Source organism: Indicator indicator, chromosome 32, assembly GCF_027791375.1.
Source record: "Indicator indicator isolate 239-I01 chromosome 32, UM_Iind_1.1, whole genome shotgun sequence".
In the NCBI taxonomy this organism is placed as follows: domain Eukaryota; kingdom Metazoa; phylum Chordata; class Aves; order Piciformes; family Indicatoridae; genus Indicator; species Indicator indicator.
The window spans coordinates 8,707,783-8,723,302 of NC_072041.1; the positions used below are offsets into that span (position 1 = coordinate 8,707,783).

Consider the following 15,520-nt stretch of genomic DNA (forward strand, 5'->3'; position numbering starts at 1 on the left):
GGGATCTGAGGGGATCCGGAATGCTGAGAACCGGGGGTACCGAGATTTGGCGGTGGGGGGTGCTGAAGAGAACCGAAGGAATCCACTGAGGAGACCCAGGGAGGTCTGAGGGTACCGCGGGGGACTCTGAAGAGATCCGGGTGGGAGGCCGCTCTGAGGCGCTTCGAGGCGGGGGCGGGGGGGAGAACGCTGAGGGGCAGCAAAGGTTTGGGATGCCTCAGAGCTCCCCCAACCCCATCCCCCATTTCCCCCTGTGTTCCCCTTCTGCCGGTACCGTGGGGGTTTCGGGGGAGGGTGGGGGGGTGAAGGCGGCGCCGGGCCGGGCCCGCCGCGTCCCGGGGCTGGGCGGGCGGCAGGGGCGGGCGCGGAGGCGGGCGGCGCGGGCCCCATCTTCCTGCGGCGGCGGAGCGGCGGGAGCGGCGGGGCAGCATGGCTGTTGGTATAGGAAGTGTCTGCTTTTTTTTTCCTTCCCCCCCCCCCCCCCCCGGTGCTTTTTTTTTTTCTCTCTTTTTTTTTTTTTCCCTTCCTTTCCTCTTCCCTTCCTTCCCTCCCCCCTTTCCTTCCCTTCCTTTCCCCCCCATATCTCTCCAAAACACCTCAGCCTCCCACCCCCACCCCAACCCCAAAACCCTCCCTCACCCCGGGTATGACTCTGGTGTGTGGGGCGGCCCCACACCCCCACACTCCTCTAACGCTTCTCTATTTTTCTGCCAGCGCTGCATTTTGGGGGAGGGAGGGTGTGTGTGTGTGTGTGTTTTAAAATCGAAATATTTTTTTTTTTAATTCTAATTTTTAAATTTTTTTTTTTTTTCACTCTCGTTTCTCTTCCTCTCCTCCTCCTTCCCCCCCCCCCCCCCCAAGTCTCCCTCCCCTTCCCTCCCTCTTTCCCTTCCTCGCAGATCTGCAGAATATGGCGTCCCCGTCCTGGCGATTTAAAAATAAGCCGGGGCTGCCATTTTTGTTTTCCTTTTGTCTGCGAATTTTAATAAAACCGTCTGAGAATGTGGGAGAGGCGGCGGGTGAAAGGGGGAGGGGGGGGGAAGAAAGCTCCAGGCCGGGCCAACCCCCCCCCCCCCCTCTTCTTTTCCCAATCCCCCCCCTTCTTTTCCCAATCCCCCCCCTTCTTTTCCCAATCCCCCCCTTCCCATCCCCCGGCCTTTTTGTCTGGAAAAGAAAAAAAAAAAGCCCCCACCCCCACCCCCCCCCCCATCCCCAATCTCCCCTCCCAGGTCGAGGATTTCAACTTCACTTAACGCCAAACTTCGCTTTTTTTTTTTTTTTTCCCTCCCTTCCCTTTTAGTATTTTTTAACATTATTTCATTTTTTTTACACCACCCCCCCCCCCCAATTCCCTTTCGCTGAGGAGGAAGAAGGAAAAGGAGGGGAGGGGGAGGAAAGGGGGGGGGGAAAGGGGACATCCAGGAAAATATCCATTTTGCTGGATTTTCTCTTTTTTCTCTCGCTCTGGATGGTCTAATGGAAAAGTTAATTGCAGCTGAACGTACCTATTTTGGTGGATGTTGCATGTTTTTTTTTCTTGGGGGGGGTGGTGTAGCTGTTTGCCTTTTTTTTTCCCCTTTATTCGTGGCTTTTTGATTTATTCACTGCCTTTTTTTTTTTTCCTTACACAGGGGGTGGCGGAAGACGCTCGGGGAGGGAGGGGGGGTGGTTATTATGATGATTCTCATCGGTTTTATTCCTTTTTCTTTTTTTTTTTTCCTCCTCCACTTGTTTTTGGTTTGGTTTTGTTTTGGTTTTTTTTTTCCTCTCTTCCTTTCCCTCTCTTTCCGCATTAACCGGTTTTGTCTAGAAAGTCTGGCTGGAAGGTCTGAGGGAGAGCAGTGTGTGTGGGGTTGGGGGAAAGAGTATAGATTTGATTTTTTCGCATGGCGTTTTGGCAGGAATGCGGCAGCTTTAGCGAGGGACCCAAATTTCCATGGCTGTTCCGAGGTCGGTCGGTCTGTCTGTCTGTCTGTCTGCCTGCCTGGACATATATTTAGCCATATACTATTTATACATCCATAATCTCCCTGCCACGTCGGGGGGCCTGGGGGGGAGCTTCAAGCCGGCGTGACCACAGATGCGTTTTTTAACCCCAGGAATTATTAATTTGCTGATTTTTATTCCTTTTTTCCCCCCCATTTCTCCCCCCCCCCCCTTTCTTGCTTTTTGTTTGTTTTTTTCTTTATTTAAAAAAAGATTTCTTTTTGTATGTTTGTTTTGTTTTTTTTTTTTTTTCTCCCAGCAAGGTCGGAGGATGCTCCTCGCTTTGGGTTTGGTTATTTGTTTCCTCCCCACACTCCCCACCACGGTCCTTCAGACATCAGCTGGGTTTTTGAACCCGGGGAGGATGGAGCCAGGCGATAGTGGCTTCAAGCCTGAGGCCTTTGAGATTGTAAAAGAGATATTTTAGCAAGGAGGTAAAAAAAGTTTTTTGGGCCCTCCCGGCGTGCAATTTGCCAAGAGGCAGCCCAGGGATGGATTTCAATCCTGATTTTACAGCCAGCTCCCCATCCCTCGGCCTCTCCGGCAGCTTGGGGTGGGGGGGTCCTCGCCGGGCTAGTTAAAAAACCATCCCCCCCAAACCCCATCTTTTTACTTTTGTTTTTTTTAAAAAAATTATTCTTATTATTTTTATATTTTTTTTCTCTATTTCCAGGCAAAACCCCACGCTCCCACAGGTCGGGTAGGTCGGAGCCGCTTCGCTTTTGTTGTTCCTCCTCATCCTCCTCCTTCTCCTCTTCCTCCTCCTCCTCCTCCTCCTCCTTCGCTGCGGGATCTTGTGCGCCGGGGGCTGGCGGTGGGTTCGGGGTGTGTGAAGTTGTCCTCCTTGTCCCCCCGTAGAGAAACGCCCCGCGTGCAGCACCCGGGCTCAGCTAGAGCTGGAGATGGACGCGGCGGATAAGGGGAAGCAACGCCAGTACTCGCAGAGGTGGGCATCCCGGCTGTCCCCAGGGCACCGGAGCGGGGAAGACAACCCCCAGCTAGAGCTCTAAACTCTAAGCAACCTAGGTGGGGGGGTGTGTGCGTGGAGTGGGATCCTTGCATGTAAAAATGATATATATATGCACATAACGGCATAGGGATGGACAGAAGAGAGCTCTTAGCACACGCATATATATATTTGTATGTCGGTGGGGACAGCTTTTAGCCTTCCTGGGGGATTCTGGGGAGTGTTGGGGCCACCTGCCCACCCCACTCCCCTGAAGGGGAAGGGAGGGGAACAGATCCGGTGGGCAGAGGGGACCCCGCTGACGGTGTGTGACGACTTGACATGTCTTTTTTAAGGTGCAGCCATTTATCTGTGTCAAATAATCTTTCTCTCCCTCGTACCCCCTCCCCTGTTGTGTTTTTGGCCTCCACACGGTGGATTTTGGGGGGTGCAATGTCACAAGTGCATGTTGGATCCGGTGCGCGCTCACTACCTCCTCGGGCAACCCATCCCCTGCTCAGCTGCCTGTGCCTCGGGTTCCGTGCCCACTGGCACCCATGGGTGCTCTCCAGACTCTCCCCTTGCTGCCTCTTCCCCCCATGCTGGCTGCTTTGCCTTGTGAGGTGCCTTGCTGGTCTCTTTTTGGGGGGTGGCTGTATTTGGGGGTCTGGGGAAGCAGGTACCCCCCTGCAGCATTGGGGAATGGTGTGTTTGGCAGGGGGACGCAGGTCCAGTGTTTGGCATGAGTGTCACCCTGTGGGTGCCAGGTTTCCCTGTGCCCACAGGTGTCCCCATCGGTGAGAGGACAGATGGACAGTGTTTAGACCCTGAGGGTTTGGGGTCACACTGCCCCTCATCTTCTAGGGAGCATTGCCTCCCCGCTTCACTCCTCCTCTCCTTCTTCATCCCTGGGATGTTGAGGGGACACCCCGTGGTGGTCCCCAGCGTGGCTTTGCCTCTCCTTTAGCTTCACACCGGTGCTTGGCTCCTCATTCCTGTGCCCACATCCCCCCTTTCCCAGCAGGGACCACCCCGTCCCACCCCACCCCCCTCCCCGGCCCCAGACTGGGATGAGCTTTCCACTAGGGCTTGTTTTGGGTTGGTTTTGTTGAAAATTCACAGGAGAAACCCCAGTGAAGAGCCCTTCGGGGGGCGGAAGCAGAGGGGGTTTAATTGGTTCCATCTTGGGTGCATTCTTCTGGCGCGTGGTCTGCCCCCCCCCCCCCCCCCCCCCCCCCCCGTCGGCCTCGCCTGCCTTCTGCCCCCTCTGCTTTGGGGTAAATCCCTCCCGGATGAGGACAATCCGGGTGGGAAGGGATGTGCCTTCGCGGGATGGTGCCGGATGCTGCTTTCCCACCCCGGTCCTCTGGGATTGGGGTTTGTTGTTTTTCTTTTCTGTGGCTGGGCACTCGCTTTCCCTGGATAAACTCCTCCTGCTCCAGGGGAAATCTGTCCCTAGTGGGGAGAGGGGCCGTGGTGTCCTGGTTTTCGGGGGAAATTGAGGCACGGAGCAGGGCAGAGCCACGTTCTGCCCTTGCCCAGCTGCAGGAGGTGATGGGGACATGGCTATGTCACCATCCCCTGTCTGTCTGATGGTGGTGAGGGACATACAAGACACAGGGGACCCCCACCCTTCTTGGCTCTATCCCTCCCGCGCCGAATTGGGCCGCAGTCAGCTTTCCAGCGCTCGCCGCTTGGCATGGGGAGGGAGGCTGTGCCCTGACACACTTGCCAGGACAGGTTGGGGTCGCTGAGGGCTCAGCTTCTTGCACGGCCGAGGGCACGTTGAGGCACCCCAGGTCCCTTCCTCTCGCCTCCCTGTTGGCTGGCTGTAGCGGGTGGGTGATGGCTCGCTGGCCTCGGGGTTTGCCGGTCCCCGGCGGCTGTCCCTTTGCTCCCGGCGGTGCCGTGCAAAGAAATCTCTTGTTTCTTTTTATTTCAGCGAAGGCGAGACAGAGAGGGCTGCCAAGGTAGAGGCGTTCCCTAGAGAACTGTAGCTTGACTTAGCGGCAGTTGGGTAGGAAGTTGGAAGGCTCTAGTGAGCTCGTGCCCACCCGTGCCATCATCTACCTCCCATCAATCTGGAGCCTCATCGACACGTCTCCCCAGGCAGCTGCGGCCACCTGGCTACTGAGGCCAGCCTGTGAGTACCAAAACACCGGCGTCCCACCCGGTCACCTCGCCACCGCCGACCCCTCGCTGCCGCCGCCGCCACCAGCCCTCTTTCCCCTTTGCCTCTTGCCCTGGCTTCTCTTGCTCTCTGCCTTCCCCGTGGGTGCCGAGGTGATGGTTTTGGTGTCTTTAGGGTTGGCCCAAGGTGCTATTGCTTCGCCCCGCTGTGCGGTGGGTGCTGGGTACTATGCCGTCCCGCCGCGGTTTGGGGTTCAGCCCCACCTTTTGGGGCTTCCTGCATCTTCCTGCTTGCTCTTCTGACCTCCCTCTCCATCCATGCCCGCTTGGGTGGCCACGATGCTTTTGGCATCTGCCGACACCTCTCAGGACAACCTTTGGCATCCCCAAGTTGGCCAAATCCAGTGCTGGTGGAGGACGCCTGGTGTTCTCCCACACCATGCCACAGAAAAATCCCCTAACCAGCCAAATTCTGGGGGGCACAGAGAGCCCTACCATGCCCCTCGTGCCCCACAGAGCCAGGGCAGGCATGCTGCAGCATTCCCCACCTTGCTTAATTTCCATTTTAATGGGTTTCCTTCCATGTTTTTCCTCCCTCTGCTGCATGTCAGCTTCCATTTTTCATAGTTAGCCCAGAATCTAGAAAAAAGGGGGGGTTAGATATTTATTTTATTTCTCCATCTGCTTTCCATCCCCTCCTGCTCCCTCCCCCTGCCATCCCAGCCCTGGCAGAGGGGGGAAGCCTCTCCTGCTGAAATTCTGCACCATTCCTGATGCGAAATCGGGACAGGAACAGGACTTTTGGGATTTTTTTTGGCACACTGACCGTTTCTTTCCTCTTGATTCTGGGTTCATCTTGCTCTGAGCAGAGAGTTTAGAATGAGTGCAATAAGACCTCCCCGGGTGGAGGCAGGGAGGGGGGCACACGTGATATTTGTACTTCCCTCCCCAAAATGTGCTTCGTGCCTTTGCCAGCCCCCCTGGAGCGTTGCATGAGGGGTCTGAGGAATGCTGGTGGTGCTTCGTGCCGCGGCCTGATGGTGGTTTGGGGATGCTTTGGATCGTTTCTTGGTACCAGCGCTGGCTCTGGGGGAGCCCGGCATGCTCTGGGGTCAGGGAGAAGGAGGGATAGATGGATGGACAGACAGATGGGAAGGACGGAGGTCGCAGGGCACCTGCTGGGAAGGGGGAGCAGCTCCAAGAATCCCATTTTCTCATCCCAGTGCCGGCTTCCTGTTTTCCCACGCCACAGCCGAGCTGGAGGGGTTTGTGCCGGGGTGCTCAGCCATGGCAGAGGGTGCCCAGAGTCCTGCTGCCTGCACCTCACTGTTTGTTTTCCTGCCTGCACTCCTCTGCCTGCTTTTCTGCCTGCCCACTTCCCTACCTGGGCTCCTCTGCCTGCTGCTTGCTTTCCTGCCTGTACTTTGGATACCTGCTGCCCTGCCTGCACTCCTGCCTTTCTGCTTCCTGCTTTCCTGCCTACACTGATCTGCCTGCTGCTTGCTGTCTGCCTGCACTCCTGCCTGCTTGCTGCCTGCTCACTATCTACTTTCCTGTCTACACTCCTCTGCCTGCTTTCCTGCCTGCACTCCTACCTGTCTGCTTCCTGCACTCCTGCCTGCCCTCTGCTTGCTTTCCTCCCTGCTCTCCCGTGCCTGCTGCCAGCTTTCCTGCCTGGCTGCACAACAGGAACATTTCCCTCCACTGCTGGCCCCATCTCCTGCTGCTCCAGCCCCTTCCTCCATCTTTCTCCCATCATCCCTAGGGATCTTCCACACATCCTTGTGTAGCTGTGGGTTAGCTGTGGCTGTGGGCAGTGTGTAGACCCTATAGAACCTATAGAGAGCAGCTGGTGCCCACTGGGGCTCCTGGCTCTGCTGCAGATGTGGGGGTGGAGAGAAAATGGGGAAAATTCATAGAATCAGGGAATTGTTTGGGTTGGAAAAGCTCTTTTCGATCATGGAGTCCAACCATCAGCCCAACACCACCATGGCCATTAAACCATGGCCCCAAGTGCTATGGCCACAGGTTTCTTGAACACCTCCAGGGATGGGGACTCCACCACCTCCCAGGGCAGCCTGTGCCAGTGCCTGACCACTCTTGCAGCAAAGAAATTGTTCCTCATGTCCAACCTAAACCTCCTCTGGGGCAACTTGAGGCTATTTCCTCTTGTCTGTCTCTTGTTCCTTGGGAGAAGAGACCAACCTCCATCTGGCTCCAACCTTTTGGGAGTTGTAGAGAGCCAGAAGGTCTCTCCTCCGCTTCCTCTTCTCCAGGCTGAACACCCCCAGGTCCGTCAGCTGCTCCTGCCTAGCCCTGTTCTCCAGACCCTTCCCCAGCTTGGTTGACCTTCTCTAGACCTGCTCCAGCCTTCAATGTCCTTCACAGAGTGAGAGGCCCAAACCTGAACCCAGGATTTGAGGTGTGGCCTCATCAGTGCCCAGTCCAAGGGGACAATCCCTGCCCTGCACCTGCTGGCCATACTCTTGCTGCTACAGGTCAGGCTGCTGGTGACTTTCTTGGCCCCCTGGGCACACCCTGGGCTCATCTTCAGCTGCTGCCAACCAACACCCCCAGGTCTTCTCTGCTGGGCAGTTTCCAGCCCCTATGCCCCAAGCCTGGAGCCTTCATGTGGTTGTTGTGACCCAAGTGCAGGAGCCAGCCCTTGGCCTTGTTGAACCTCATCCCGTTGACCTCCAGTCCACCCATCCAACCAGCCTGGCCAGTGCCCTCTGTGGAGCCTCTTGCCCTCCAGCACATCAACTTGATGCTATCTGCAAACTTACCAAGGGAATACTGTGAGGATCTGGGGCTGCTTTCACTGAAAAAGACAGGATTTGGTGCAGGTGGAGGGTGGCATGGAGCAGTTGGAGGCAGGGAAGGGGGATTTGGGGTCTGCCATCAAAACATCTCTGGTTCCTGGGTGTTGCCTGCAGCCCTCGCTCTGTGTTGCCCTGAAACTCGCCTTGGCCCGCGCCGCTCCGAATCGCCACAGTCAGGTGCTCCCCTCCTCCCTGCCTCAGTTCCCCCACAAAACCAGCCTGGAGGGGTTGGGCCCGCAGCTGTGGGGGTGCTCAATTCCCAGTGGGATCCAGTACCCCTCTTGCTGGGACCGGCAGCCCTTTTCTGCATGCAGTCCACCAGAGTCCAGGCTCTGACTTAAACTAAGGGACACCAAGTGAGCGTGATGATGATGAGGAGAAGATGGATGGCTGATTGTCCCATCCCACCCCACAGCACTTGTTCTGTGGTAGCAGGGATGCTCCTGGTGGCACCATCACCCCTTGGAGGAGGCCACCCATCCAGCAGCCATGTCCTTGCCTTGCCTTGCTTTCCCCAACTGCCGCCGCTCTGCCGTAGTCACCCCCAAATCCCACCCCACTGATGGCTTTTGGGGACATGCTTTGCTGGTCTGGTTTCTCCCAGGATCCCATCCTTATCTCCCCAGGGACCTCCTCTCTGCATCCCATCAGGGTCTCATAGACCCCTTACCCCTTACCCCCCCTGCCCCCAGAATGGGGTTTGCCAGTGCAGTGCTGCCCAGTGATGCCAGTGTCCTTGGTGTCCCCCTTCCTAACATTCCCTGTCTCCAAGAAATTCCTTTTCCCACCACGTCCTGGCCCTGCTGCTGTTTGGTTTCCAATCAAGCCTCTCTGGATGCTGCCTTGAAATTCCCTTGGGAGCTTCCCTTAGGATTAGGGGTGGTATTTTGGGGTGTGGAATCAGCCCAAGCAGGGTTGGGTTGATGTTCAGTGTGCCACCGTTGTGCCCACCTCTAGAATCCCTCCTTGGAGATACTGCAGGAGCAGTATAGATACCTCCAGGGCTTAGATTTGGGGTTTTTTACCCCAGATTTTGCCAGAGGCAAAAATCTGGAGTAAAAAACCCCAAATCTAAGCCCTGGAGGTATCTACACTCCTCATCCTCAGTGGTATTTTGGGGTCTTCAAGGCCCTTATATGTTGCCCCCAGCCCTGCCTGCTCCCTGCCTGCTCCCTGCCCTCTTACAGAGCCTGGGGGTTGTTTTCTTTTTTTGAGGGGGGTTGGAGGTGGGACATGGGAAGGGGCAGGGTCTGTGCAGTGTCTGGTGCCCCCCCCATAACCCACCCCCACCTTTTCTCCCCACAGGATGGCGGAACCTCGCTTCAACAACCCCTACTTCTGGCCGCCCCCCCCAACCATGCCCAGCCAGGTAGGACCCCCCCTGCTCCCACCAGTGGGATTTTTGGGAGGGGGGAGGAAAGAGGGACATGGAAGGTGCTGACTCCTCTACTTCTGACCCACCTATGCCTTCTTCTCCCACCCCACCACCAGCTGGACAACCTTGTCCTCATCAACAAAATCAAGGAGCAGTTGATGGCAGAGAAGATCCGACCCCCACACTTGCCCCCCACCTCGGTGGCCTCCCAGCAGCCCCTCCTGGTGCCCCCCTCCCCCGCCGATAGCAGCCAGTCCATCATGTCCCTCCCCAAACTCCAGCAAGTCCCAGGTCTCCATCCTCAAGCTGTCCCCCAGCCTGATGTGGCCCTCCACGCCCGGCCAGCCACCAGCACCGTCACAGGTACCACCACGAAGACTTTTTGCAGACCCCCATGGTGTGGGAGGGTTGGTGGCTTCTGTGGATGTTTTTGGGGAGGGTTCCCCTCAATTTAGGGGAGAAGAGGGAAGGTTGGACCCCCTCAAAATGTAACACCCGCCCTCTCTTTTTGCTCACCAGGGTTGGGGCTGGCTTCTCGTGCTCCGGCGGTCAGCACCTCGGAGTCCAGCCCAGGGACAGGGACCACCACCCCTTCAACTCCCACCTCCACCAGCCAGAGTCGCCTCATCGCCTCCTCGCCCACCCTAATCTCAGGGATCACCAGCCCCCCACTCCTCGACTCCATAAAGACAATCCAGGGCCACGGTTTGTTGGGAGCACCCAAGACCGAGCGAGGCCGGAAGAAGATCAAGGCGGAAAATCCCTCGGGCCCACCAGTCCTGGTGGTTCCTTATCCCATCCTGGCTTCTGGGGAGACGGCCAAAGAGGGCAAGACGTACAGGTAGGCACCCACCCGCCCGCTGGGAGGGAGGCCAAGGTGCCGTTGGGGTGCTCCCCCCAACCCCAGCCTGGTCCCTGCGGGGTTCTCCACCCGCCCACCTCTCCAGGTGTAAGGTCTGCCCCTTGACGTTCTTCACCAAGTCGGAGATGCAGATCCACTCCAAGTCGCACACAGAGGCCAAGCCCCACAAGTGCCCTCACTGCTCCAAGTCCTTCGCCAACGCCTCCTACCTGGCCCAGCACCTCCGCATCCACCTGGGCGTCAAACCCTACCACTGCTCCTACTGCGAGAAGTCCTTCCGCCAGCTCTCCCACCTCCAGCAGCACACCAGGTCAGAGGGCCTGGTGGAGGTCAGAGGGGCTGGGGAGGGCTCTGAGGGGCTTTGGAGGGGTTCTTCAGCCCTGTCTCCCTTCAGTGGGTGTTGGGGCGTCCACCCCGCGTCTCTCGTGCCATACTCATGGACCTCACTGTGTTCATCATGCTCACCACCTTCTTTGTCCCCAACATGTCCATCCACCCCCACCACACTTATTCGTCCCCATTGCCTTTGTCACCCCCATCATGGTCATCATCTTCACCACCTTCATTTTCCCCAGCACATTCATGGTCCCTGTCACACTAAAGATCCCTGCCATGTTCATCTGTGCCTACCATGCCAGTCAGTCCCTGTTGCCTTCATTGGCCCCACCACTCTCCTTATCTCTACTGCATTCATCAGCTCCTCCATGGTCATTTACCTCTGCTCACCCTGCTGGTCATCTCCAGCACCTTCACTGACCCTACCCTGCTGGTCATCTCCAGCACCTTCATTGCTTCCCACCACACTTACCTATCTCCACTGTGCTTACCATCTCCACCACCTTCTTTGTCCCCACCATGCTCATCATCTCCAGCGCCTGCATCAACACCAGCATGGTGGTCAACTGCTCCCACCATGCCAGTCCAGCCCCATCATGCTCATATCATCTTAAGAACCTTCAGTGTGCCTGTCACACTCACTTGTCTCCACTGTGCTCATGGTCCCTATCCCCACCTTCATCCCTGGCATGTTCACCTGTTCCCACGTTCATGGGTGCCACTGCCTTCATCATCCCCACCATGCTCAGCATCTCCAGGCACCTGTTATCTCCACCACCTTCACACACCTCACCATGCTCATGATCTCTACCATCTTCGTTGCCCCCCATGCTCATTATCTCCAGCACCTTCATTGTCCCCATCATGAAATCATAGAGTCAGGTAGGCTGGAAAAGACCTTTAAGTCATTGAGTCCAAATGCAGTCCAGTCATCTCCAGCACTTGTGTTGATCCCCACCACACTTCTCTGTGCTCATCATGCCCACCACCTTCATCATCTCATGATCTCCAGCATCTTCACAGTCTGTATCATCTTCATCAATCCCCACCACACTGGTGATCTCCAGTACCTTCACTGAGCCCACCACGCTCATCCACCCCCACCATCTTTGTCATCTCCAGCATCTTCATTGTCCCCACCACACCCATCATAGAATCAAAGAATCATTTGGGTTGGAAAAGACCTTTAAGATCCTTGTGTCCAAGCATAGTCCAATCATCTCCAGCGCCTTCGTTGCTCCCTGCCGTGCTCATACATCTCCACTGTGCTCCTCATTCCCACTACTCTAACCTGTCCCTACCATGAGCATCCATCCTCATCATACTTCTCATCCCCACTGCCTTCATCATCTCCACCATGCTCATCATCTCCAGCACTTTCATAGTATCCACCACCTTCATCGAGCCCCCCATGCTGATGATCTCCACTACCTACTGAGACCACCATGAGCATCCGTCCCCACCACACCAACATGTCCCCACTGCCTTCATTGTCCCTACCACACTCATCACCTCCAGCACCTTCATTGTCCCCACCACACTCATCACCTCCAGCACCTTCTTTGTCCCCTCCACACTCATCACCTCCAGCACCTTCTTTGTCCCCTCCACACTCATCACCTCCAGCACCTTCTTTGTCCCCTCCACACTCATCACCTCCAGCACCTTCTTTGTCCCCTCCACACTCAGCTATCTCCACTGTCCTCATCGTCCCCACCACCTTCCTCCCCACCATGCTCATCCACTCCCACCAGGCTTGTCCCCATTGCCTTCATCATCCCCACCACACCCATCAGCTCCAGCACCTGCGTTGTCCCTACCACCCTTGTCCCTGCCATGCTCATCCATCCCCACCACCCTTGTCATCTCCACTGCCTTCATCACTTCCACCTTGCTGATCACCTCCAGCACCTTCTTTGTCCCCTCCACACTCATCACCTCCAGCACCTTCATTGTCCCCTCCACACTCATCACCTCCAGCACCTTCGTTGTCCCCTCCACACTCATCACCTCCAGCACCTTCGTTGTCCCCTCCACACTCATCACCTCCAGCACCTTCGTTGTCCCCTCCACACTCATCACCTCCAGCACCTTCGTTGTCCCCTCCACCCTCATCACCTCCAGCACCTTCGTTGTCCCCTCCACGCTCATCACCTCCAGCACCTTCGTTGTCCCCTCCACACTCATCACCTCCAGCACCTTCGTTGTCCCCTCCACACTCATCACCTCCAGCACCTTCGTTGTCCCCTCCACACTCATCACCTCCAGCACCTTCGTTGTCCCCTCCACACTCATCACCTCCAGCACCTTCGTTGTCCCCTTCACACTCATCACCTCCAGCACCTTCGTTGTCCCCTCCACACTCATCACCTCCAGCACCTTCGTTGTCCCCTCCACACTCATCACCTCCAGCACCTTCGTTGTCCCCTTCACACTCATCACCTCCAGCACCTTTCTCACCTCCAGCCCTCCTGGCTCTCAGCCCAGTGCTGTCCCAGCTCTCTCTCTGCCCTGCTGGGCTCTTCACCCCCACTGCTCCACGGGGTGCTGTCACTGCTGTCCCCATCCCTGCTGTGACCCCTCCAGCTGCTGTGGGGTCACTGGGGGTGCTGGGGTGGGTGCTGGAGGGGCGGACAGGGGACAGTGACTGATGTCCCTCCGTCCCCAGAATCCACACTGGTGACAGACCCTACAAGTGCCCACACCCCGGCTGCGAAAAGGCCTTCACGCAACTCTCCAACCTCCAGGTCAGCGCCAGGGGAGGACCCGGGAGGGGCTTGAGGGACCCCCAAACCCCCTCCCCGGCATGGGGAGGTCGTGGGGAGCACAGTGTCCACCATAACCTTCCTTCTCCACCGTTTCCCAGTCCCACCAGCGCCAGCACAACAAGGACAAGCCCTACAAGTGCCCCAACTGCTACCGGGCCTACACCGACTCGGCCTCACTGCAGATCCACCTCTCTGCTCACGCCATCAAGCACGCCAAGGCCTACTGCTGCAGCATGTGTGGCCGTGCCTACACCTCGGTGAGACCCCCCTGCACCCCCTCAGCACCCCCCTGCATCCCCTCAGCACCCCCCCAGCACCCAAAAACAAGGATCCCAAACTGGCACGAGTGGCTGATGCCCCCTCAGGCTGTGCTGCCATCCAGCCAGGCCTGGCCAGGCTGCAGAGTTGGGCAGAGGAAGTTGGGCAGAGGAACCTCAGAAAGTTCAACCAGGGCAAGGTAGGGTCCTGGTCCCTTCCTGCAGAAGTACAGGTGAGGGGGGACCTGCTGGGAAGCAGCTCCAAGGAGAAGGACCTGGGAGTGCTGAGGGACAAACTGCCCAGGAGCCAGCAAGGTACTTCTGTGACCAAGAAGGCAAATGGTGCACAGAGTGTGGCCAACCAGTCAAGGGAGGTTCTCCTGCCCCTTTACTCGGCCCTAGTGAGGCCATCTCTGGAGTTCTGGGTCTGGTCCTGGGCTCCCACAAGAGAGACAGAAAACTGCTGGAGAGAGTCCAGGGGAATCTGGGAAGCTGCTGAGGGGCCTGGAGCAGCTCTGGAAGGAGCAAAGGCTGAGAGCCCTGGGGCTGAGAGCCTGGAGAAGAGCAGCCCCAGAGGGGATCTGAGCAATTCTCAGTAAGAGCTAAAGGGCCTGTGGGGGGCAAGATGCTGGGGCCAGGGAGAGGAATCATGGAACCACAGAATCATTCTGGTTGGAGAAGACCTTTCAGAGCATCCAGTCCAACCCTTCTCTAACTCTGCCAAGGCTGGGGCTAAACCATGGCCCTCAGCACCACATCTCTCTGGCACTGAGACACCTCCAGGGATGAGGATTCAACCACCTCCCTGGGCAGCCTGGGCCAGTTTGTGTGAAGAAGTTTCTTCTAATGTTCAACCTAAACCCTGCTATGTTCAACTTGAGGCCATTTCCTCTTGTCCTGTCTTGTTCCTTGGGAGAAGATCCCAGCTCCTATCTGGCTCTGTCCCCATGTCATGGAGCTGGAGAGAGCCAGAAGGTCTCCCCCCAGCCTCCTCTTCTCCAGGCTGAACACCCCCAGGTCCCTCAGCTGCTCCTCTCCAGCCCTGTTCTCCAGACCCTTCCCCAGCTTGGTTGACCTTCTCTAGACCTGCTCCAGCCTTCAATGTCCTTCTTGGATTGAGGAGCCCAAACCTGAACCCAGGATTTGAGGTGTGGCCTCATCAGTGCCCAGTCCAAGGGGACAATCCCTGCCCTGCTCCTGCTGGCCATACTCTTGCTGGTTCAGGGCAGGCTGCTGGTGACCTCCTTGGCCACCTGGGCACACCCTGGGCTCATCTTCAGCTGCTGCCAACCAACACCCCCAGGTCTTCTCTGCTGGGCAGTTCCAGCCTCTATGCCCCAAGCCTGGAGCCTTCCTGGGGTTGTTGTGACCCAAGTGCAGGAGCCAGCCCTTGGCCTTGTTGAGTCATGGACAAGGGGCAAGGGGCACAAATTAGACCCCAGGAGGTTCCACCTGAGCAGAAGGAGAAAGTTGTTTGGTGTGAGGGTGCTGAGCCCTGGAGCAGGCTGCCCAGAGAGGTTGTGGAGTGTCCTTGTGTGGAGAGCTTCCAACCCCCCCTGGGCATTGTGCTCCTGGGCAAGCTGCTGTGGGTGCCCTGCTGGGGCAGGGGGTTGGGCTGGCTGAGCTCCAGTGGTGCCAGCATGCTGACTGGTTGCTGCCCTCCCCAGGAGACATACCTGATGAAGCACATGTCCAAACACACGGTGGTGGAGCACCTGGTCAGCCAGCACTCCCCGCAGCGCACCGAGTCCCCGGGCATCCCTGTCCGGATCTCCCTCATCTAACCGCGGGCAGCGGCGGCGGCTCGGGGCCCGGGGGGGGGACACACAACACAGACGGACAGGAGACCACCCCCCCCCCCCCCCACCAGCACCACCGAGGAGGAGGAGGAGAAAGAGGAAGAAGGAGGGAACCCACCTGCAGCACCCCAGCCCTGGCCGGACGCCCCTGGGGCCGTGTTGTCCCCTCCCCGTGGGTTTGGTGACATCCAAAGACGACGGTTTCAGAGCACTTTGAATCTCGGCGGGTTGGGGTAATT

The 15,520-nt window shown here is 57.4% G+C and overlaps 1 protein-coding gene across 1 annotated transcript; it reads left to right on the forward strand.

Annotated features, from left to right (window-relative positions):
- Positions 1–414: 414 nt before the first annotated feature.
- On the forward strand, positions 415–15,266 carry ZNF362 (zinc finger protein 362). Its single transcript, XM_054395008.1, has 9 exons — positions 415–439; positions 2,845–2,932; positions 9,190–9,253; positions 9,376–9,622; positions 9,779–10,100; positions 10,207–10,431; positions 13,126–13,204; positions 13,324–13,482; positions 15,150–15,266. The coding sequence occupies exons 1-9, from the start codon at positions 430–432 to the stop codon at positions 15,264–15,266; spliced, it is 1,311 nt and encodes a 436-aa protein (XP_054250983.1). The 5' UTR covers positions 415–429.
- The last annotated feature ends 254 nt before the right edge of the window (positions 15,267–15,520 follow it).